The 24356-nt window shown below is 47.6% G+C and overlaps 1 protein-coding gene across 3 annotated transcripts in view; it reads right to left on the bottom strand.

Annotated features, from left to right (window-relative positions):
- The window catches only part of MCF2 (MCF.2 cell line derived transforming sequence), an 830978-nt gene that overhangs the window by 262871 nt on the left and 543751 nt on the right, over positions 1-24356 (bottom strand). For all 3 annotated transcript variants that reach the window (XM_085607961.1, XM_085607960.1, XM_085607962.1), the window contains one exon: positions 17909-17975. In XM_085607961.1, coding sequence (XP_085464087.1) covers positions 17909-17975 — 67 coding nt within the window. The remainder of the gene's footprint in view (positions 1-17908; positions 17976-24356) is intronic.

Below are 24356 nucleotides of genomic sequence, written 5' to 3'. Positions count from 1 at the left end.
AACAGGGGGCAAGCCCTTGGAGAATCTTGGGTTCAAGGATGTAGAGAGCAGATCCAGTCATTCTCACTCCCAGGCAATGAGCAGCAGGAAGCAGGTAACGCAGCAGAGCAGGTAGCAAAGTGGGAGTCCCTCCTACATCATAGCATTCAGCAGGTCAACACAGCAATGCAGTTAACAAAGTAGCAGTCCCTCCTAGAGAACAGCAGCATGTGCTTGGTCCCAGTAGAGTACTTATTTAGTAGTGTCAGGGTTCCAGTACTTATACCCAAATGTGCCTTTGAAGTGGGAGAGAGTTTAAAGAAGCCTTCGAAGATCACAAGGTCCTTGCCTTTCTAGCCCTGGCTCAAGACTTACTACAGGGGGGTATGCAGCTCTTTCTCTGGGGACAAGCACAGCCCTATGCAGGCGCAAGTGTCAGCTCCTCCCTCCCAATATACCTCAACAAGGCCCATCACCTTGGTGATGGTTATTCAGGATGCAAATGTCACACCCCAGCTTCCTTTGTGTGACTGTCGCAGAGGCATAGAATGGTTAAAGAAAGTACCGACTTTCTAAAAGTGACATTTTCAGACTTACAAATAAAAATCCAACTTCACCATAACTTGTGATTTTAAATTGTGAGTCCAGAGACACCAAACTCGAAATTTCTATCTTTTCGCCAATTTAATATTACACTTAAAAGATGTTTAATGCAATCCCAATGTTAGCCTATGGTAGAGATAAGCCTAACATGAGTGTAAAACGAAAGTAGCAGTTTTGTTTACTACCAGAACATTTAAACAAAAAAATGCATGCCCTTCCTTTTAAATGCACTGCACCCTGCCCATGGGCTGCCTAGGGCCTACCTTAAGGGTGACTTATATGTACTAAACGGAAAGGTTTGGGTCTGGCAAGTAGGTTAACCTGCCAGGTCGGAATGGCAGTTTAAAACTGCACCCACATGCTCTGCATTGGTAGGCCTGAGACATGTTTAAAGGGCTACTGAGGTGGGTGAGACAATCTGTCGCGCAGGTCCACAAGTAGCATTTAATTTCTTCTAGGGACTTATAAGTTAATTAAATGCCAAATATGGATAAGCCAAAGTTAACATGTTTTGAGTACTCTGCATATGCACTTTAGCACTGGTTAGCAGTGGTAAAGTGCCCAGAATACTAAAGCCATCAAAAAGGAAGTCAGCAAAACAGGAGTTCAGAAGGCAGAATGTCAGGGAAACCACGGTAAGGATGCTGGGTCTAACACAACCTGAATCTTTTTACCTACATAAGTCAACTACTCCGAGTGTTGCACCACTGAATCATTGAAATTGAATGAGGTTTCTTCTTCCGGCAGGAATCATGAGTCTTCAGGTCTTCCCCTCCCCTGTTCCATTAAGTGGTAACCTGCAAATTTCCTGAATTATTCGATTGTGTGCAATTCCAGCACAATCCTTGATGGGAGAAGCCTTACTCCCATACCTACCTAAGATTGTTTACTTTAGCAGCGATGCTTCATATATCCAAGGACGCGCTTTCAGCAGTTATTTATCCATCCTGGGAGCTTATGATCTTGTAACCTCCTTCACGGGAACACTGCCCTTCCCACTTATGCTGTGCAGTGCCAGTAATTCATTTCCAATATCCTGTTTATAATAAGTGGGCTTGTCACCACTGTTTACTTAACAGGGGTGATTAAGCTGGTTTTCATATGGGCTCCAGAGGTGGTGTCCATATTTATATCTTGCACCTGGGTATTCTTTGTCACAGAGGTTTACATGTGAGTTAAACCTCAAATTTCCTTGAACCTTTCAATGTAATATTTAGGTTTATGATCTAAAGGTAATCAACTCAACTTTTATCTATTGCAGGAACCTTCATTACAAGGATTAAATAGTAAGTGCTTTTGACTTGTGAGACACTGCATGCATACTATCAAGCATTTCTTCACCTTAACACTTAAGATTAAGTTTGTGTCTTATTTCTTTGACAGATTCTGTTACAATTGAAAATGCAGATACCTTCATTGAATGAAACTATAGGTTTATATTTGTCTTGCTTTATTTCAATCAGTATCATATACAATTTGTGCTCAGTCATTCTTCATTTTGTCCTGTTGCTGATCCCGTAACTTGAAAAGGGTCGAAATGCCATTGACAGCTATTCGTCAGGAAAAGACAATCATTGACTGATTCCATATAGAATTTTTTTTCAAACATGAACTTTGCTCTGTGGCAAATTCCTACTGTGCTTTAAACAGAAAGTGTTCATTTCACCATTCTGTTTGATTGCGATCACTTCTTGCACAATTGTTTAGAGCACTGTGTGTTCCCACGATACACTGAGCACTTACTCTATATATTCTAATAAAGTCTGTGTGGAGCCTACACTTATATTCAGATAGAACATAATTGTTGCATAATACAAATCTTGGGTCTTATACTTCATTACAAGTAAGCTGTGCACAACAATACACTGTTTAGGTATTGTGTTGAATTTGTAGATTGTTTTTTCAAATGACACCTAATTGGTCTCTGTTGTCCCAAACTACAAGTGCATTTTAGGCACCATCTACAATCAACTTATACTGAAGTTAAATAGGCCAAACAGGGAGTTTCATTTGCACAGCTCATGTTTTGTGGGGAAATAATGGTGCTTTACTGGTGACTACTAGTGGTAAAGCACACAGAGTTCTGAAGCCAGCAAAATCAGAAAGTAAAAATTAGGGGAGCACAACAAAAATGATGTAATTCCGAACACAATCTGAAACCTTCAACACCATTTTCCCCCAAAGAGCTCCCCGACAACAAAGGTTGAGTCTGCAGAAAGGAAAGAAAATGGAAGAAAAACACAACACCCTCATCTCATCACATTAGCCAAAGCAAAGTACTATGCTGACACTATCAATGAAGCAGAGAACTCTTCAAGACAGTCAAGCACTGCAACAAACCCTGAGAGGATATCCTATGCCACACTCATCTGACAAATGCAAGGCCATCAACCTCTCATTGAACAAAAATACAGTTAAATTGATAGCACGTCAACAACACAAACCCTGTTTTTCTTTTACGCCCACCCCTTCTCATAGCAACCCACAATGGCCATCTTTTAAATACCAATTTCTAGCAACTCCCTCAGATTCACCTCCTATGAAACGATGCCTTACCCTCCTTCTTCATCAAAGTACTCTCTGGAGAAGCTCTCTCACTCCCCACTCACCACTGTAAATGCCATTCTCATTCACAGCATCTTTCCAGACGCTCTCATGGCAGGCCTGAACCTCCCACTCCTGATCACCTCATCAGTTCCCTAACCACTATTGGCATGATAAATGAAATAGCAGTTTAGGCTCAACTCCAAGATCACGTTAATGGCAACCATCTCCTGCCTATCAATCTGGCTGCAGCATGGAGACGGCTATCTTATAAATCATAGGAACCCTCCTAACCACAAATAAAGAGAACACCCTCGCAACCACAGATAAAGCCAAATCCCTGCCTCCTGGTATTGTTGGACTTCTCACACCCCCTTCAACATTGTTTTTTTTTTTTTTTTTTTTTTTTGAAAAACCTTTATTTAAAAATCAGGACACAGCTATTCAGCCGACACCCCGGAGGTTCGGCAGCATCGATAATCAGAAACAGTGATGCGTCCCCAGTACAGTACAAAGAGAAGTGCAAAGGTTCAATTTTAAACAAACACAAAAAAAAAAAAAAAAAAAAAAAACACAACAAACCCCAGCAAGGCAAGAACACTAAAAACCATGGTAAGAGCCCCCAGGGGAGGCCGGACCCCACTCATCTACCAGGTACAAGATAGTGTAAGGAGGAAGAGGGGGGACAGCAGAGGCCCAACTAGTTCATAAACCAGACTGTGCTGGAAAGAAGGTCAGGGGGAAAGCTGTTCCTCGGGCGGTTCCAGATCAGGGGCAAGACATATTTCCCCCCCGTATTGATTCCACCGCCCCCAGATGGCGTGCCACTTCCGGGGGCGGCCTCTAGAGCAATAGACCGTCTTCTCCCTAAACATGCTCCAGTCCATGTTCTCTTTCCACGCAGTCAGTGTGGGGGGCCCCGAGGAGCCCCACAATCGCGCGATATCCCTCTTAGCGACCATGTTACCCAGGGTCACCCATTGGGTCCGCGCCTCATCGAGGTCAGTGGGCCCCCAGACATTCAGGAGACAGCACCGCGCCTCCGGCTGCACAGCAATGCCTGTCACCTCCCCCATTACTGCATGGACTCCCCTCCAGAATTCCACAATGACACCACACTCCCAAATGATGTGCAGGAAAGTACCCACCATGCCACACCCCCTCCTGCACAGGCCGTCCTCCGAGAACCCCATGTGGACCAGCCTTGGCCCCGTCACATACACTCGGTGCATTATTTTAAGCTGCACCAGCCTCAGACGCGACGGGATCGCAACCTCCTTAGGAGAAGAAACAGCTGACTGCCAATCCTCATCATCTAACTCGAGGCCGTCCCTAGTCCACTGGTCCCTCAGCCCCAGAAGCATGTCCGCCCGGACGTTTATCAGTTTCTTATATATGAGCGAGATCGTGCTCTCGGGCATATGGCCATCAAGGACCCGGTCCTCCAAGGGAGAGGACTCAGGCACCTTCTCACCCTCCACGAGGACTGATCGGAGGGCGTGGCGCATCTGAATATACCTGAAATACTCGGAGGGCCCCAGCTCATACTCAGTCTGCAACTCCTCAAAGGACTTCACCTTCCCCTTATGCAGCACATCACCCACCCTGGAGATGCCAATCAGGTCCCACTTATCAAAGCCTTTTGAATGCCAAAGCCTTCCCAATCTCTCCGATTCAAACAACGGGGTAGCGAGGGTGAGCCTATCCTTCCAGCCCAGCGAGTCAGTTGCCATCTTCCACACCCGCACTGCCACCCCGGTGGGCCCCGTGTGGGACGAGTCTAGGGATCGCGAGTACAACGCCCTGTAATAGTTACCACCACGCAGCAACCACCTGTCCATGGCATACCCAGGGCTGAGGGCAGGGCCATAAAGCCCATGATTGATCGCGCTCAGCTGTGTGGCCCAATAGTACCGACGGATGTCTGGGAGCGCAATGCCCCCGTCGTACCATGGAAGCGTCAGCTTTGCAATAGCAATTCGCGGCCGCCCATCCCACAGCAACGTCCGTTGGAGGCCTTCGACCTCCCGAAAGTATTTGGCCGGCACCCAATCCAAGGTATTCTGTAAGGCGTAGAGGAAGCGGGGAAGAGACATCATTTTGAACAGGGCCGCACGCCCAACGAGGGAGAGCGGCAGCCTCCGCCAACCTTCAACATCGCGCCACAGGCGTGCCAGGGGAGGGAGCAGATTCTTCTCATAGCGCACAGCAGAGTCCATGGAGATAAAGATCCCCAAATACACGAAACCCTGCTGGGCGATCTGTATCGAACATATTCTAGGGATCGGTGGAACCTCGCCACTAAGAACATACAAGTACGATTTGCTCCAATTGATGACGAGACCCGAGTTCCTACCAAAAGATGTGAGTACGTCACAGACCACTATAAGTGACTTCTTAGGTGAGGCAAGATACAACAGGATATCATCGGCATAGAGCGAAATACGGTCCTCGTGTTCAGGCGACCACCGAAGGCCCCGTATATCCGGGTGCCAACGTATCCACGCAGCCAGCGGCTCAAGGGCGAGGGCGAACAACAGAGGCGACAGGGGGCAACCCTGCCGAGTACCCCTCCCAAGCTGAAACGGAGTCGACGCCCGACCATTCACCACAACACTAGCTAGCGGCCCCTCGTACAGCAACCTCACCCAGCTCACAAAACCACGGCCAAAGCCGAACTTGGCCAGCACGGCCCACAAGTATGCCCACTCCACCGTGTCAAAGGCCATCGTGGCATCAAGAGACGCCACAATAGCCGGTTCACGCAGCGTGCCCGCCCTGGCGATTACGCCATGAAGACGCCTAAGATTCAATGCTGTGTTTCGGTGCGGGATGAAGCCGGATTGATCCGGGTGGACTAAGTCGCCAAGTACCCTAATCAAACGGGTCGCCAGGAGTTTAGCCAGAATTTTCGGCTCCGCGTTAAGAAGTGAAATAGGCCGATATGAGGCGCACTTATCGCGGGGTTTACCCTCTTTGTGTATGACCACAATCGACGCCAGTCGCTGATCCAACGGGAGGGCCCCACCCCCCCGCGCCTCCAAAAACATGGCGCGCAGGTGAGGGGTGACCCTATCCGGGAACAGCTTGTACAGGTCGATCGGCAAGCCGTTCGGTCCCGAGGCCTTACCCGAGTTTAACGCGCGGATAGCCCCCGCCACCTCGTCGACCGTTATGTCACCATCTAGATCGTCCCTATCTATAGCAGAGAGGCAGGGCAACTCGATATCACGGAGGAGGTCACACGAGTCCTCGGGCGGCCTATCCGACGCAGAGGCATAAACCTTACAGAAATAGTCCGAGAAACGCTTTACAATCCCCTCAGGTTCCACAATCGCCTCTCCCCTCTCTCCCGTCAACTCTGGCACCACTCTATTGACCCGTTCTTTTTTGTCCAGCCACGCCAGGAGTTTCCCTGCCTTATCACCAACATCATACAGTCGGCCCTGCTGTTCCCCACTGAGGGTCTTAGCGGCGTTCGTCACCAGGTCTTTATACTCAGTTTGCTTCAAACAAAGCTCATGCAGTGAGGACTCTGTAACCTCCTCCTCCATCGCTCCCTCCAGAGCCGCGATCTCCTCCTCCACCTGCAGAATCTCACCATCCCTACGCCTCTTGGCAGCCACTACTAGGGAGAGAGCTTCCCCCCGAAGCACGGTCTTAAAAGCTTCCCACAGCGACACTGCCGAGTCCACGGTTCCCTGATTGTCCTTGAAAAAATTTTCTACCTTCTTTACCAGGGCGCTGCGCATCTTGGGGTCTCGGAAATACCAAGGGTTGATAGGGGCCCCCCTTCCTCCTCCCTCCCGACCTAGATCCAGCCGGATCCATACTGGCGAGTGGTCAGATATACCGCGCGCCATGTGCCTCGCCTCGGATACCAACGAGGCATGCGCGGCCAGAGTGAGCAGGTAATCAATCCTGGAAAGGCTACCATGTGCCCCGGAGTGGAACGTGTATTGGCTCTGTGTGGGGTGCCGGAGCCGCCAGCAGTCTATCAGACCAAGCGTGTCTAGGAAGTCTGGAAGCCATTTCTGAGCCCCCCCTGTGTCTCTGGGCGGGTATCTATCCAGCAGGCCGGAGCCAACAGCGTTGAAATCCTCTCCCACCACAAGCATTCCCCCCGGGAGATCCAGCAGGGCCCTACCCAGATCTGCAAACGTGGAGGCCTGCAGGGCCGGCGGGACATAAACCGAAACTAAAACCAAAGTCCGTCCTTCCCACCGCCCCGCCACCGCCACAAACCTCCCCCTATCATCAACAATGGTGGAGTCCACCTCAAATGGCAACGAAGCTCTAACTAGGATGCCCACACCCCTGGACCCAGATGAGAATCCTGAATGTGCAATGAATTTATACCCCTTCCTATTCAGGGCATAGCACGTATTACCTATAAGATGCGTCTCCTGCAGCAGGGCAACATCCGGCATTGATCGTTTCAAAAATTGCAAAACAATCCCCCGCTTAATGCGATCCCCCAAACCATTAACATTCCAGCTTATAACACTTAAGCCCCTACCCCCCATCCTCAAACGGAAAGAGGCCCACCCCACACCCGAGGAGCCACCATGGAACAGCCCTGGAAATAAGCATCATGCCTTGCAGAAATAAACCCCCCAACAACAAACCCAAAATCCCTGAAACTCCCCCCACCCTGCACCCCTGCTGCAGCTTACAAAGCCCCCCCAACTTGCAGTGTGCCTGTCGCCCTACAAAACCAAAAGTCTACAAAAAGTACCCTAAGGGAGGAAAAGAGCAACCCTCGTCCTACCGCAACCCTCCACAGTTACTGCACTCTATGCAAGTCTTCAAGTATAGTCAAATCAAGTCAGACCGGCTCCGAGATGTCAGCCCTGCCCATCCCGGCCACTGTCTCCATCCTCGGCTGTGTCGTCCCCCGTCCGTCGCCGGGGCAAAGCGTCCAGCCATTCGTCGGCCATAACAGGAGAGTCAAAAAAGAATGTCCGCTCGTCGTGCACCACCCGCAGTCTGGCAGGGAAGAGCATGGCATACTTCAGGTCTCTTTCCCGGAGCCGCCGCTTCACCCCCCAGGAAGCCCTGTCTCTGCCTCTGCACCTGCTGGGTGAAGTCCGGATAGAAATTCACCGACGCGTTCTGGAAGGGGACCGGGCCCGTCACCTTCGATGCTTGCAGAATAGCGTCCCGATCTCGAAAATGAAAGAGCCGGGCAACGATCGGCCTCGGCGGGGCACCCGCCTTGGGCCTCCCGCCTGGCACTCTATGGGCCCTTTCCACCGCAAAGAACTTCCCAAGGCCCTTGGGCTTCAGATGATTAAGGACCAAGTCCTCAACAAGCAGGTCAACCGAAGCCTCATCCGAGGACTCCGGGACCCCGATGACGCGCACATTGTTGCGCCTGGCCCGGCTCTCAAAGTCCTCCAGCCGCCGGGCGACGAGATCACTCTCGGTCCTCAGCTTACGAACCTCGGTCTGCAGTTCCGTAACATCATCAGTGAGGCCCGTGGTCTTGAGGTCCAAGTTCTTAACCCGTTCATTCGTTTTGCCCAAGTCCGCACGGATCAGGTTGACATCCACCAAAATGGCATCCACCTTATGCGCCAGGGCCTCAAACTGTCTCCCAATCGAAGTCTGCATCCCTTCGAGCGCGCCCATTACATCCTGCATGTAGAGCTCCGGGGCCACAGGCGAGTCCTCCTTCTGGGTATCCGGCACCTGGCTCGATCCACTCGGTGATCCCTTCTGCAGAGCATATCGGTCCATGCTGTTGACTTGGGTATAGGTTCCCCGCCTGGTAGACTTAGGCTTCAGCCGATCCCCTTCTGCTTTGCCCGACATGGTTGACTCCAAGCAGGTCGGTTCAGTTAAGACGGGTCCCTCTCAAGGAGAGGAATAAGGAGTGATCAGTTCTACCGTGGACCGCCAGAGTAGCCTGCAGAGCGTCCCTGGGGTAATAAAGCCACCCAGAGCTCTCCAGTAGCAGGGCTGACAAAGGGAGCGAAATCGAAAGTGAAAGAGCGGGGACCTCCGTCCGACAGTTCACACCTCGCCTGGCCGTTGTTGTTCAACTAGGAGTCGGGCATCCAGCCAACTCTAGCCCCTGGCTTCCCCGGGAGATAGGCCGCAATCTTCCGCCAGGCGTAAGTCCAGTTCCCGGTGGGCGATCCGACCGCGGGTAGCATCAATCGCCTCCCTGACCAATCATCTACACGATGCCATGCATGCAGACAGGATTAGAGACAGGATAGTCGACGGAGGGCGCAAGGGTCTCGGGAGCTCTAAGCTCACACGGCCATCTTGGTCAAGCGCTAGGCTCCTCCCCCCCCCTTCAACATTGTTGACCATCCCACCCTCACCCACACTCTGAAGTCTCAAATGGGATTCACTTCACTGGTTCTCCTCTTACTTTTCCATTCAGCCGACAACAGTCCATTAAAATGATGCCCTTTAGGACCCAGAGGATCCTCATCAACTGTTGAGTCCCATTAGCTTCCATGCTGTCCCCTGTCATCTTCAACCCTTACATGGAGCTCTCTGGGGTTCTATCCACAGACAGCAACATGAAAATTAACTAATATGCCAAAGATAAACAGCTCTTTAAGAAAGTCTCCTCCACTACAGATACCCTACCATCCAATCACTGCCCTGTACCTTATCCAGACCTGGATGTCAATCATCTACATGAAGCTCAACCCCATCAAGACAGAAGTCCTACCATTTTCCAAAATCAACAAGCAATAACTAGATTGAATCTGGTTGCATGACACGGACCAGGGCAGACTTGAACCTCAACTTTTAACCAATGCCAAGTCACTTGGATTCGCCCTAGACACAAACCTCACCCTCAAGGAACACAGTGCCAAGGGAAGCAAGACAGCCTAGTGTCTGCTCTCTACTGAATAATTTGAAACCATTCCTCAAAGAAAGCAACTTCAGCAACCTGCTGTTCAAGCTCTCATACTCTAATATTTGGATGGTGACAAAACTCTGCTCCGTTGCCCCAGTCTCTTCACCGGCCCCCATGAAGGGCAGACTACATGGGTTACAGCACGTCTCATTCAAAAGCTGAAGAAATATGACCACATCACTCCGATACAGATGGAATTCCACAGGCTCCCCTTGCTGGCTTATCCCATCTATAAAACTAGCTGCATCATGCACAAACCATCACAACCATTCTTTCATATCTGGCTAACAATCTGACTCAGTGGCGGCTGGCCCGGAATGGGGTAAGCCAGCAGGAGGGTACTAAAATAAAAAATAAAAACTTATCTTATTGCTGCATTTCTCGTCATTCCTCTGCTCCGTCACGTAACAGGAAGCACCCAGGATCCCCATAGCCAATCAAAACGCTGCAATGCAGTGTTGTGATTGGTCTAAGCGCCATGGTTCGAAGCTCCGCCAGGGACTGGGAGCCTGGGCATGTTCTCCAACCAGGCTGTAATGAAGCCTGGTTTGAGAACATGCAATGTCCGAATGACTGTTTGACCGGCCTGAGATGGCCAGCCAAACAGTCATGCACACTGATAACAGTGCATACCACTCCCCATGGGTGCCTGTTATGTTCCTTGGCCCCACCCCAAGACCCCGGGGCACAAAATAAAATGATAATAAACCATGGTTTATTATGGTTTTATTTTCATTCTATTTTTCACTGCTGGAAGAGGGGGGGGCGACGCTCCCTCTTCACAGCGGAGGAGCCGCTGCTGATCTTACTACCTACGGTGACACAAACAGCCACAATACCGTCAGACAGGAGGCTAAGAAGTAGAAAAAAGAAAAAAACAATGTGATAGGTCTTCTCCTCACACCTCCATGTATCTTTGTCTAACCTTTGCAGGTTTTTTTCATCTCTGTCGCTGTCCCTGTTTTTTAGGTCTCGCCTACGCAGCGCACATGTGCTGCGTAGGAGGACCTTTGTCCGTCATTCTGCTCTTTTTCAAAGCACAGACTCGTTCTTGTGGTGGCATCCACCTTACAGGAGCGCGCAGCTGCGCACCACAAGCATGAGTGCAGTGCTTGTAAATGAGCAGACTGAGTGTGCACGCACGCAGAACTCCTGGGCTCTCTCTCTCTCTCACTCTCTCTCCTCTCGCGTTCTCTCTCTTTCTCTCTGTCTCTCCCACTCTCTCTTTCTCTCTCTCGCTCTCTCTCTCCCCCTCTCTTGCTTTTTTTCTTGGCCGGTGCATGCCTGAACTCTTTCCACCCAATGCGTTGCCTTTTCTGCGAAACGATGCTGTCCCCCCTCCACCCTTTATCCTTTGTCTTGTTAATCGAGAGGTCCTTAAGCTCCTCTGGTAAGAGGGCTCACTTCTGGTTCGTCCTCGACTGTCTGCTCTGCGCGTGTGCTGTCCTTGATCGACTTTGCTGGTTACGAGCATCACTTGAGGTGTATTAACACCGGTAGTACTGCCAGGCTGCTGGATCCCGAAAACACGCTGTGTGTTTTTTTGTTCTTGCGAGATAAAAATGCCTTTTCTTAAAAATTGAAATCATCTGCTTACGAATTGTGTTGAGGATACGCTGTATACGCATTCATACATAAACGCCGTTGTGCGTGTTTTGATCACTACAAACGGCTTGTTTTATTTTTTATTTTTGTGAAAGGCATGAAATTGGAAGATTTTACCATTGAGGAGTTGCAGATGTAAATGCCTTGAGTACGGGCTTGCATTACAGATTGCTGTGGGTTTCCATGGCAATGCTTCCTCCACTGAATGCGGCACCAGGCCTGAGCTGTTTGTAATGTGAGACAAGGCAGCTTTCTGCTGATCTGGAGGAGTGAGTGTTCCCATGTCTCCTGACAAACGGAGCTCGTTTACTTCTTTCTAAATATATACATGTATGCATTGCATATAAGAGCTCAGAGACCTTACAAGAAGGCTTCGAGCACATTACGTTGCACTAGATGTTAGAACCACGCAATATCCCCGAAGAGTGGAAAATAAACCTCTTTATATTATTTACTAAAGAAGGTTTGCATTCTTATTTTCCATTACACTCAATGTCTTAGAATAGTTTGTGGACCTAGACGCAAACAAGCAATGATGCCTTCTGTAGTCTGTAATGCATGCGCATAGGTATCTACACTCCTTTTGCAGTAAGTTGGTATTATTGTTGGGTGTAATTTTCTCATTTATGGACCGTGTGCCAAAGAAGTTAGAAGTCTGTTCTGATGAACCCACCTACATGGTACATGGTACTTACCTCCGAGTAAACAATTTGTAATCTGTGGGATCCTGCCCCTTGCTCACCACTGCATTGCTTCCCGGATGGGCTGGCAATTGCATTACATTACATGATAAGATAAAGTGCTCATCAGAAGCTCTTTGAGTAAAGTAACGTGAAAATGCACCATTTGTTTGCCTGGAATATCATTTCTAAATATTTGCATAACATTATTGCAAAAGACAAGGAAACAAATTGATCTATAAAAGCAGACAAATACCTTGCATACAAAGATTTTGTTTAATTTTCATTATATTTTTAATGCTTGTTGCCAATACCACACATTGTGATCCACTTTGAATAATAACAAGCATTGGCATAGCCAATAGGTCGCGCCTTTGGGACCTTATAAGTGTTTAGTTATCCAGTACAATATCTTTGGTGCAACAACATCAAGTGTTGCATGGCTAAACACTTATAAGGCCCCAAAGGCGAGACCTATTGGCTATGCCAATGCTTGTTTTTCTTCCTCCTCCTTTCTTCCGTTTTGGCCCCATACGTGAGCACCAGATCTCACTATCTACATCCAGCAGCACAAATAAAGTCCAGAGCGAAGCTATTTTGCCTGGCGATTCTGACCTTACAAGTGGCCTGAATAAAGAATATTTCTTAATCCACATGCTTCTTCTTCAGAAACCCACTGAAATCATTCCAAAACGCCAGTAGTTTAAAATAGCGGCAAACACCATGTCTGATTCTTTCTCTTGCTCCCACAAAATCAGCTCTGAAACATTATTATTGAATATAAACAAACATATTTCCCAAGAAATGTAAACCGGGTTTCCTAACTATTAATTCTAAGCCTACCTAAGATCTGTTGAGAAAAAGAAACAAGCATTTGCAATGCAATAGGTCTCGCAGTTACGAGAGTTTAACCTATTGGTATTGTAAATAACAAATCCTTTTATTTATGTTTCTAAAAACTATTCAAAAATAAAAGGCATTGTAATGTGCAATGCCAATAGCTCAAACTCGTGTCAATGTCGAAGCTATTTATTATAATGGTATATTGCGAGGGGTAGAGAGAGGGCTAGAGAGAGTGGTAGAGGGAGATGTGAAAAGAGAGAGTGAGAGTTAGTGCGAGGTACAGAGAGAGCAAAAGAAGTTTTGTGAGCAGTAAAGAGACTCCGAGTGCGCTGTCCCCTGCCAAATGTTCCCAGCCAGAATATATGTTTTAAAATGATCAAATATCTTCCTGCCACATAAGTTGCATTTTCTTGATGTACCATTTAGATAACCGTGCCACATAATTTGTTACCCCATACCATAATCCCAGCACCTCTGAATATTGTGAGTACCATGGAGTACTCTTAATTGCAAAGGGAAGAACCACATAATGGCCGAGACACTTCCAAATAAACCAGTGAAAGTAAAATGTTCTCTCTTCTACTTTACAGGGTGCCATGCATTTTAAGGGGTTTTGCTTTTGGGTTTGCGTGGCATAAATAAACCAATTCAACAAGTTTCCAAATGTTGACTGTTTAAAAGGCGCAACTAGTGCAAGTCTCCCCATTGCACCTCACTGACCCAGGGTGCCGGAATTGTATGGCACCCCTCCCCCACCGCCACTAATTCTTTGTAAATATATAGAGCGCGTGCATGTAGCTTTTTACATTGCACCTTCTGAGCGTAATTCCAAAAAGCATGCGCTGTGTATATTTAAAAGAACAAGCCCGTTATGCGTGACAAAGATGGCACAGTTCTGGTTTTCTTTTATGTAAGTCCACCATTGTGATCCCTTTAAATAAGCGCACGCAGAGGCAGCCCCAACATATAAGGAATGGTGGGCCCGGCACTCCATATTTCACAAACTAAGCACTGAAGAGGTGGCTTGTAGCAAGACCAAGGTACATGAGGCCTGGACGCATTATTAATGTTTAATAAAACAGCTCCAAAGTAAAAAATAAGTACGCAGTGTAAAGGTCTCTATTTCGAAATAAATTTCAAAAACATGTTGAATGCTCCTGCTGAATAATGAGATCTTGTGCACTGCTGATTGATGCCGTAACAAATAAAGGTAGACGTGAATGAAGTAAATGGTGCCTGGGGGCCCTGCATGGCAGGGCAGTGTGAGGTTAAAAGTTCACCTTCACGACAACGAAATGCCCCTATTGTTGGTGATAATTGAAAACACGCCGGAACTAACCCCACGGCTGCCAAATAAAGTTTGTAAACTGTGAATGAGGGATTTCCTTAAAAATTTGCACGTAGAAAATAATTCATGTGTGTCTCTGTGTGAATGTGTTTGTGTGCGTGTGTCTGTGTGAATGTGTGCGTGTGTGTGTGCAGTTGAGTGAAGTCTGCAAAAATTTGAAAACTGATACCTGTCAAAGAATTAGGCATGCAGGATGGCTCTCACCTCCGTCTCTGCGTATTTTGAAAGAGATTTCAAAAATATGTCGAAGCTATTTAATATAATGGTATATTGCGAGGGGTAGAGAGAGGGCTAGAGAGAGTGGGAGAGGGATATGTGAAAAGAGAGAGTGAGAGGTAGAGAGTTAGTGTGAGGTACAGAGAGAGCAAAAGTAGTTTTGTGAGCAGTAAAGAGACTCCCGAGTGCGCTGTCCCCTGCCAAATGTTCCCAGCCAGAATATATGTTTTAAAATGATCAAATAGTGAAATCTTCCTGCCACATAAGTTGCATTTTCTTGATGTACCATTTAGATAACCGTGCCACATAATTTGTTACCCCATACCATAATCCCAGCACCTCTGAATATTGTGAGTACCATGGAGTACTCTTAATTGCAAAGGGAAGAACCACATAATGGCTGAGACACTTCCAAATAAACCAGTGAAAGTAAAATGTTCTCACTTCAATGTTACAGGGTGCCATGCATTTTAAGGGGTTTTGCTTTTGGGTTTGCGTGGCATAAATAAACCAATTCAACAAGTTTCCAAATGTTGACTGTTTAAAAGGCGCAACTACTGCAAGTCTCCCCATTGCACCTCACTGACCCAGGGTGCCGGAATTGTATAGCACCCCTCCACCACCGCCACTAATTCTTTGTAAATATATAGAGGGCGTGCATGTAGCTTTTTACATTGCACCTTCTGAGCGTAATTCCAAAAAGCACGCGCTGTGTATATTTAAAAGAACAAGCCCGTTATGCGTGACAAAGATGGCACAGTGCTGGTTTTCTTTTATGTAAGTCCACCATTGTGATCCCTTTAAATAAGCGCACGCAGAGGCAGCCCCAACATGTAAGGAATGGTGGGCCCGGCACTCCATATTTCACAAACTAAGCACTGGAGAGGTGGCTTGTAGCAAGACCAACGTACATGAGGCCTGAATGCATTATTAATGTTCAATAAAACAGCTCCAAAGTAAAAAATAAGTACGCAGTGTAAAGGTCTCTATTTTGAAAGACATTTAAAAAACATGTTGAATGCTCCTGCGGAATAATGAGATCTTGTGCGCTGCAGTTGAGTGAAATTTGCACTTTGCATAAATATGAAAACTAATACCTGTGAAAGCTTTAAGCATGCAGGATGGCTCTCTCCTCCCCCTCTGCGTATTTTGAAAGACATTTCAAAAATATGTATAAGCTATTGTTTTTAGTGGTAGATTGCGAGGGGTAGAGAGAGGGTTAGAGAGAGTGGTAGAGGGAGATGTTAACCATGCAGGATGGCTCTGTCTCCTCCGTGTCTGCGATGAGGTGGGGAGAGAAGGGAGGGGGAAGGTCAGAGAGAAGGGAGGGGGAAGGTCAATCCGAGGAGCAGCAAGGAATCTGATTAGAAGGGAGGTGGGAATTAAAAGAGCTCAAAAGTAAACCAAAACGCGCAGTGTAAGTGTCTCTATCCTGCTAAATAATGATTTCTCGTGTGCCGCGGATTGATGTCTGAACAGTGTAAATGTCTCTATCCTGCTGAATAATGATTTCTTGTGAGCTCAAAAGTGAAAAAAAAACGCGCAGTGTAAATGGCTCTATCCTGCCAAATAATGATTTCTCGTGCGCCGCTGACTGATGTCTGAGCAGTTTAAATGTCTCTATCCTGCTGAATAATGTTTTTTGTGCGCCACCGATTGATGCCTGAACCAATAAAGGTAGAAAAGAATGCGTGTGTGTGTCTGTGTGAATGTGTGCGCGCAGTTGAGTGAAATGTGCAGTTTGCATACATTTGAAAACTACATTTGAAAACTGAAACCTGCAAAAGCATTAACCATGCAGGATGGCTCTGTCTCCTCCGTCTCTGCCATGAGGTGGGGAGAGAAGGGAGGGGGAAGGACAATCCAAGGAGCAGCAAGGAAACTGTTTAGAAGGGAGGGGGTAGTGTGAAAAGAGCGGGGAGATAAGGGAGGGTGTAATAAAAAACAAAGGAGCCAAAGCTATAGAGAAAGGAGGGGGGAGTGGGAGCAGCTGTGCACGTGCATGTGATCGTGCACTCAAGGTTTAGGCCAGCCAAAAGACTGTGGGTAGCACTTTGAAAATCCCACATACAAAATGTCTCTTCGAGCCTTTGGCTCAGCGAGACCTAAAAAGTTGCATAACGTTTGTTGGCAAAAAGGCGAGGCTGGGATAATTGAAAGCATGGCAGTGACTGGCTAAGCAAGTCTGCGCTGACTGTCCAGGGCATCAATATAATCTTCTGAAATGTCAGAAAGGCACTCAGTTGTTGAGATCTGGTTTAAGCCTAACAAAATTCAAAGCAAGCAACTGGATGAAACATACATTTTTGGTGGCCTCACTTCTCAGGCTCACCGAAAATAGTTAATTTTTAGTAATGAAATGTATGTGGTTTCCCCACCCCACCATGCACTTTTACTTAGAGCCTCAGACCGAGGACATCAGCAGTGGCTAAAATAGGAGTACATACATTTTGCACCTGGTTTTATACTACTGTTGATTAGAATTTGAGCTATTGCATCCTGTGGTTGAGTTCTCCCTCTTACAATTACTTATATAGTGATTAAACAAAGCACAAAACATACTAATATTAGGCACAAAATGGGTGCATTTCTTTATTAGCATAATGCTAAATCAAGCACTAAAACTTACCACTAGCCAGGTGCCAATGATAACTGTTCCAGTGAGTTTTCGAGCTTCATCGAGCACTTGACTTTACACGAGGGCCTCAATATAATAGATTGGGATGAGTCATTGCACTTACAGTAAGAGTACAATGGTCCAGAAGTGTAAACCTCCTTTAATGAAACGCTTTTATCTACTGTATTAAAATTATTTCACTGATTTGACAAAGAAATACAGATGCATGCAGTTCAGCTTAGCTTCATGCTGAAAATAAGTTTGGCACAATATGCATTTTGAGCCCAATGGCTCCATTGATTGCGGTAGACAGAAGCCTGATAATCACAGCAAAGCACACAATTTCCCTACATAAGCATGTAACTGCCAGTAAGAGTGTACAGCATACATGCCCATCAAACTTAATTTTTCAAAAAGAAAATTTAACACAGCTCAAAAAAGGGTTGCATGAAAGCTGGGAGAATTTTAAAAAGAGACCAATGATAGAAGATAAAAAAGGGTGAGAAAACCATGCCAACCAGCAGAGAAGCGCAGAAAATAAGGAAGTGCTAGCAGCAGCGAGCCACAAGGTATCTGAAGAAACTCACCATCAAAACAGTGAAGAGTTCCTCTACATATACACGCTCAGTTTCTATAAGCTCATGTATGACATGACTAAAATAAAAAACAAAAGAGTACATATAAAATGTAATATTTGCTCACGTTGAGTAGTACTGCAACCAGATACCTGCACCACATCCGGGATGAATGAAATAATTGTAAACACAGCAACACAACTTTCATTACCATTATGCATGGTTATCCAATGATTTATCCCAGAGAATAATGCCACAATCTGTTTGACAGAGAAAGTTCTACCGTTTAAAAATATTTACAACATCACACAAGTTTAGCCCTGCTAAATTCTAATTTAAGGTTAGAATGAATCTTTGAAGCAACCGGTTTCCCAATCTCCCACTTTTGTTGTCTCCTAAATTAGCAATAAACTGATCAAGAACAATTAAACAACAAATATATACTTTCTCTGAAAGCTGAGACAGTGGTAGATGTTTTGTTTACTTTTGTTGTTGTTCTTCGGGTAGCATGTCTGTTGACCCAGCTGCCCCAAGAACTCTTTTCTCTAAGGTATCATCATCAAATGTTGCGAGTTGTTGTCACTCTAGATTTACACCATACTAGCTCTGTTTATTGTTGGACACAAATAACTTCGTGCTTTACAATCGGGAAAACCTTTCTGCACAACTTTAATTTCAACTTTAATTTCAAATACGTACTTCAATGCTAATCTTTGTGATAATTATTATTTCCCATTTTATCCTCTATGGACTGTACAGCGACACCTCAAGCCGTCAGAAATTCGTCTGTTTGAGTGTTATGCCATCTCCATGACTCTTATTATTCCAGGTTCTTCCTTTTTTCTTCTTTATACTTTACTGTGGCACCTCTGCTCAACCAACGAACACTGTAATGAAGGTCATGCTTAAATGGACACACGCATGGCTGTTCCCTGGAGAGACGGGGGTCTACAGATATACCTCTGGTGTCTCCTTTCAGGTCAAAAGTCTCCTCTTCTGGTTGACCAGTGTCAGATCTTGCCCAGATATTTTTTACTAAACCAAACAACTGAGATGGCATGTCTGGCCTGTGAGGTATCTCTTTCTACCTCCGGAGGTAGTGTAAGAAAAATAGAATGCAATTTTTGTCAAAAACAAAGACTCATAAAAGTGACTACCAAAATCTTGAACTCTGAAAAATATCTCCCTACACACATTTCAACTTACACCTCAAGCACTTTCCTTCCACCAAATACCACAAGACTCAAGATAAAGTACTAACTCATAGAAGTCCTAAAGTATTCGGTAAGTGAATTGCTCTGAATTTAGGAATTAAATATAGGCCAACATGTTACCTGGCAGATATTTATGAAAGGTCAATATTTAGGCAGTTTGTATTTTGGAGGCTATGTTTTAACAAAAGGATGGTTTTTCCAGTCAATGTCACCTTCATAGTCGTGCTCTTTAGTTCTACTTTCTGACTGAAACGGATGCACCCATTTGCAGCTCTCTTGCGAATGGAAGACACATTTCACGACAGCCCTCCAGATCAAAGTTGTACATGTATGAACTTATGGATCTCTCTAGACGGGCGCTCCCCTCGGCCCGAGAGCTGCGCCTGACTGGGCTTGTCTGCCACCGGGGTCCCTCTTACTTACCACACGGACGCCTTGGGGTAGGTGGGGGGGGGGCGGCGCTGCTCTGCGGCATATGCTATCCGGCATCTTCTACTACAACGCCCTGGAAATGGGGACCCAGTGGGGCCTACACCTTTGAGGGACCTTTCTTGCTGCCTTACCTTTCCCTTCTTGTCATCAACCGCTCTTGATCCTAGGACTAAAAACCCACAATGTTGCTTGTTTTGACTTGCCGAAGTGCTTTTCTGTTCAATCTGATGCTGGGATATTGCCGTAATGCCTAATCTGTGAGGAGATACCTAATGCATTAGAAAAGACTATTACAGAGGGACAATCATTCGCAAAAGAGCCCCCACTTTACGCAGCCTACTTTGAGGTCTCTGAAGGACATTTTCGGGCCACAATTGCCGCGTGCTCCTCAGGGGCATTGAAGATGAACCTGGTGGGCCAGACCTATCGGACATGTGTCTTATCTGTACTGAGCACTCAACTGTGCTCACCCTGTGATTGGACGGATTCGCGCGGGGGGGCAGTCATCTATGGTGGCTCGACCAGCCAGTTCGCCATGGGCAAGACAAACATGAGCAACCCAAATTTTCATTTGAGCAGCGGAAAACTCTGAGGTGCACCACCTCATCGGTGGAAGACCCAACCACAGCGACCATGGATGCCACTTCTGCCCCTGAGCCTAACATCCATGAAATGTTCACCGATCTGAAACACTCTCTATCTGCCATTGACCTGAAGATCAACTCTGTCGGATCGCCTGGATCGGCTCCGGGACAAAGTGTCAAATCATGATGAGCGTCTCACAGAAGTTGAGCAGAGGACATCCGCACTGGAGGATGAGGGAGTGACGACCCAGGAGAAGCTGCTCTGTATGGTCCCGGCGCAACAATCTGTGCATGGTCGGAATCCCGGAAACAACTGCGATGACCCGAGTAGAGGATTTTGTTGAGGAAATGCTGCGATCCCTCTTTGGAGAGGCTCTATCCGCGATGTGCATAGTAGAGCGTGCCCACAGGTCCCTCGGCCCGAGACCCCCCCCCACCCGGGGCCCCAGCCTGCCCAATCTTTGCGAGACACCTTTAAATTATAGGGACCACGACACTGTGCTGCAAAAGACTCTGGATCACCACGACCTCAGATATCAGGGCAACTCAATTTCCTTTTTTACCGATTTCACCTGGTCTGTCCAGGTCACCCACTGAGAATTTTTACCGGTCAAAAGACTGCTGCAGCAACAGGACATCAACTATTCCATGCTCTACCCAGCGAGCGAATTTTCCACTCCGGCAAACATCCTTTTTCACAGATCCCAAGCTTGCTCCCAAGTTTGCATGCAGCCTCAAGCGTTAGAGACCGGAGGGCCCCATGAATGGGGACCAAGTGGCTGAGGACCCCCTCATTGAAAATGATTGAGTCAGCTTGGAAGTGCTCTGTACTGCACACCTGTCTGGGGAGACTCTTGCACCCAGCTGGACTGGCACACACCCTGGGCTTTCTGTGTTTTGTGTCCCTATGAGCACATGAGGGAGCTGGCATTGGACTGGGTCACCTGACTGCTTGGTTATGTTGCCCTCTTGGGCGCCCTTTTTCCAGCGACCGACTCTTTGTTGTTGGGTTACGCCAAGCCCCTGGCGCCACCCCCCGGGATGAGTCCCATGTTCCATTTTGCTGTTGGTATTGTTCGGCCTTGTATGGGCAGGGTAGATGCTCTTCAGCCATGTTGGGCGGCTGCAGTGGCTGAGGGGTGGGTTGTTTGGGTGGCGGGTGAGCTCCTTGGGATGTGTTGTTTTTCTTCTTCTATACCTCTTTTTTCTTCTTCCTCTCCTCCCCTCTCTCTGGTCTGGAGTGCACAATTACTGGCCCATGCTCTCCACGTGGCGCACATGTATGCATGGAAATGGAATGATGACTGTAACTACTGACGGGGCACACACTCTCAAAGCAGTAACCTGGAACGTGAGGGGTCTGAATGATGGCAGAAAGATGCGATTGGTGGCAGCACTCCTCAATCGATATGGGGTGGACAGCTGCTTTTTACAGGAGCTACATCATATGGGTAACAGCTGCTCGCACTTGCGGGCAGGGTGGATGTGCGAAAAATTAATAGCGGGTTACTCCAATTTTGCCAGGGGCACAGCCATTATCCTTAGGAAGGGTCTCCATTGGCCATGGGTGTTATGTGTTGGTGGCGGGGGTCCTTACCTGTTGCCCAGTTAGACTCATATCAGTATATGGCCCCAATACCAACTATTCCCAATTTTTTACTGAACTATGGCGGTTGGTGGACTCCTTAGGCCCCGGGGTGGTACTCTGGGGAGATGACTTTAACGTAATTCTCAACTCCGATATTGATAGGTCGAACGGTTCTCGCCGGCCTCACCAGCAAGCGGCAGCGCAGCTTCCGACCCTCATGGAAGACCACGATCTGATCAATGTTTGGCGTTGCCAACACCAACATGGCCTGGAGGGAACCTGCACCTCCTCTGCGGGCCCCACTTGGTCTAGAATTGACAATGGGCATATATATCTTGTGACATGGACACCTGGGTTAGATGTTGCACTTATCTTGCCCGAACACTCTCAGACCATGCCCCAGTACTATTATAATTTCTTTTACCAGACGTGCCGAACAGAGCTTTCAGCTGGCACTCTTCGAGACCAGATGTTCCGAGAAGAAATCGGGTCTGCCGTACAGGACTACTTTGATATTAACGCCGGCCCGGTAGAGTCCCCGTCCACGTTGTGAGAAGCGTTCAAGGCTGTCATCAGGGGCAAGTGCATTGCCGCGCAGTCCGGCGTCCTGCGCTCGTTAAGGAATGATCTGCGGTGGCTTGAAAAGGCGATACGCTTGCTCAAATCGAAATTTTTCGAGTCTAGTCAGCTCACGGTCCTCGGACAGATTAAGGCCAAGATAGTGGAGTTTGAGGAGGCGGCGCACAGAGAGACGCAGTACTTATGTCAGGGGGACCGTGCCTGCCAATACGGTGAGGCTGACCAGGCCGGCAAAACCCTGGCGGGTCTACTTAATTAGCCATTGGCAACTGATTATATTAGAGAGCTACGCACGGATGAGGGGGCCGTCAGGCAGGCATCAGTTCAAGCTGAAATGACTACTATTACTCTTCACTATATGCCACATGACTGCTGGAAGCACTTCCTGATCTGCTCCCCTTCTTTGACTCCATAGAATTAGTGTGGCTCAGCGATGCACACCAAAAGTATCTGGACTAGCCTTACACAGAGGAGGAGGTGATTAGGGTAATCCGGGCCATGCCCAGGGACAAGGCGTTGGGCCTTTACGGATTGACCCCTGCCTTCTACAAGGGGTTTGCACTGCTTCTTGCACCCCACCTTCTCAACATGTATTTAGATTCACTTGAGCGGGGTGCTCTCCCCCATCCCTCCATGAGGCACTGATAGCGACCATCCTTAAGCCGGACAAGGATCTGCTGCTCTGTGACTCCTACAGGCCACTATCGATGATCAATATGGATAATAAAATCCTCGCTAAGTTATTAACTACTCGGCTACTTCTGCTGCTCCCCACGATACTTAGGCCCGGCCAATGTGGCTTTGTCCCCAGCAAGAGCACCGCCCATAACTTCCGTACCCTCTTTGTGGTGATGCAGGAGGTGGATCCCTCCCTTCCTGCTGCCGCTGTATTCCTGGACGCAACCAAGGCTTTCGATACGTTGAAATGGCCCTAACTGTTCTCGCTCCGGACCCATATTGGCATGAGCCCCGCTTTCCTCCAAAAGATCGCATTATTATACACCTCCCTGACTGCCAGGTTGCGGCTTAACGGTGTGATATCCCCTGATTGCTGTGGTTAGAGGTACGAGACAGGGGTGCCTGCTATCACCCCTTCACTTTGCCACAGCCATCATGCTCAGAGGGGGCTCGATTTCACGCCTAGGGTAATCTTGGAGTCAATGTACGCGGATGATGTGAATCTTTACGTCAATCACCCAGAGACCAATCTTGACTGACCCCCTTATTCGTGAAATCACCAGATTTGGTGGACTCTCAGGCGTTAATGTTAACTGGGGGAAGTCTATGATTTTGCCACTTACTGCAGCAATGGACATATTTCAGTCCGAATGGGCGACTTCCCCAGTGAAGTACATTGGTATCAGGATCAGTATGGACCATGAGGAACTGTGGAGATGCAATTATGGCAAGCTCATGGAGTGTTTGGAGAGTAGGCTACCTCCTTGGAGAGCGCTCCCTCTCTCCCCGGCTGGCCGGATCGCCATTGCAAAGATGGTGGTCCTACCAAAATTCCTTTATGTGTTTGTAAATCTCCCACTCTCCTTCACATCCGAATTCAAGAGGACGCGGCGCTCGAACCTGATTTCTCTCGAATAGGCGGGTGGGCAGCCTTGTGTAACCTGGGAAGTCCTTACGCTCCCGTTTGAGCAGGGGGGCTTGGGAGCGCCTGACATGGAATTGTATCACAGCTGCGCGCAGGCCCACTTTAGGTTTCATTGCATTTACCCGACACTCTTCATGGCTCATACCACCCCTGAAAGCGATCAAGAGGAACCTGTTTCGCTACACATGGCGCTGTTTCACCCACAGCATCGCCCACGGCCTGGGATTGATACAGTAGGATGGACGGTCTGGGCATGGCAACAACTTGGCTGCAGAACATGTCTGGATACCATGTTTGCTCCTTCAATGCCGCTAACTGGACACCAAGCATTGCCTTTCACAACTGAGACTGGGGTTTGCCAGCGACTGCGCAAACTCCAGTTACTTACACTAGGGCATGCTTTCCCAGAAGGCGTCTTTATTTACCTAGATACTGCATTGGGAGAGGACCATACTGGCCT

This window comes from Triturus cristatus, chromosome 5_2 (assembly GCF_964204655.1).
Source record: "Triturus cristatus chromosome 5_2, aTriCri1.1, whole genome shotgun sequence".
Taxonomy (NCBI): Eukaryota; Metazoa; Chordata; class Amphibia; order Caudata; family Salamandridae; genus Triturus; species Triturus cristatus.
The sequence above is the reverse complement of the archived record's forward strand: the minus strand, read 5'-3'. Positions and strand labels throughout refer to the sequence as shown.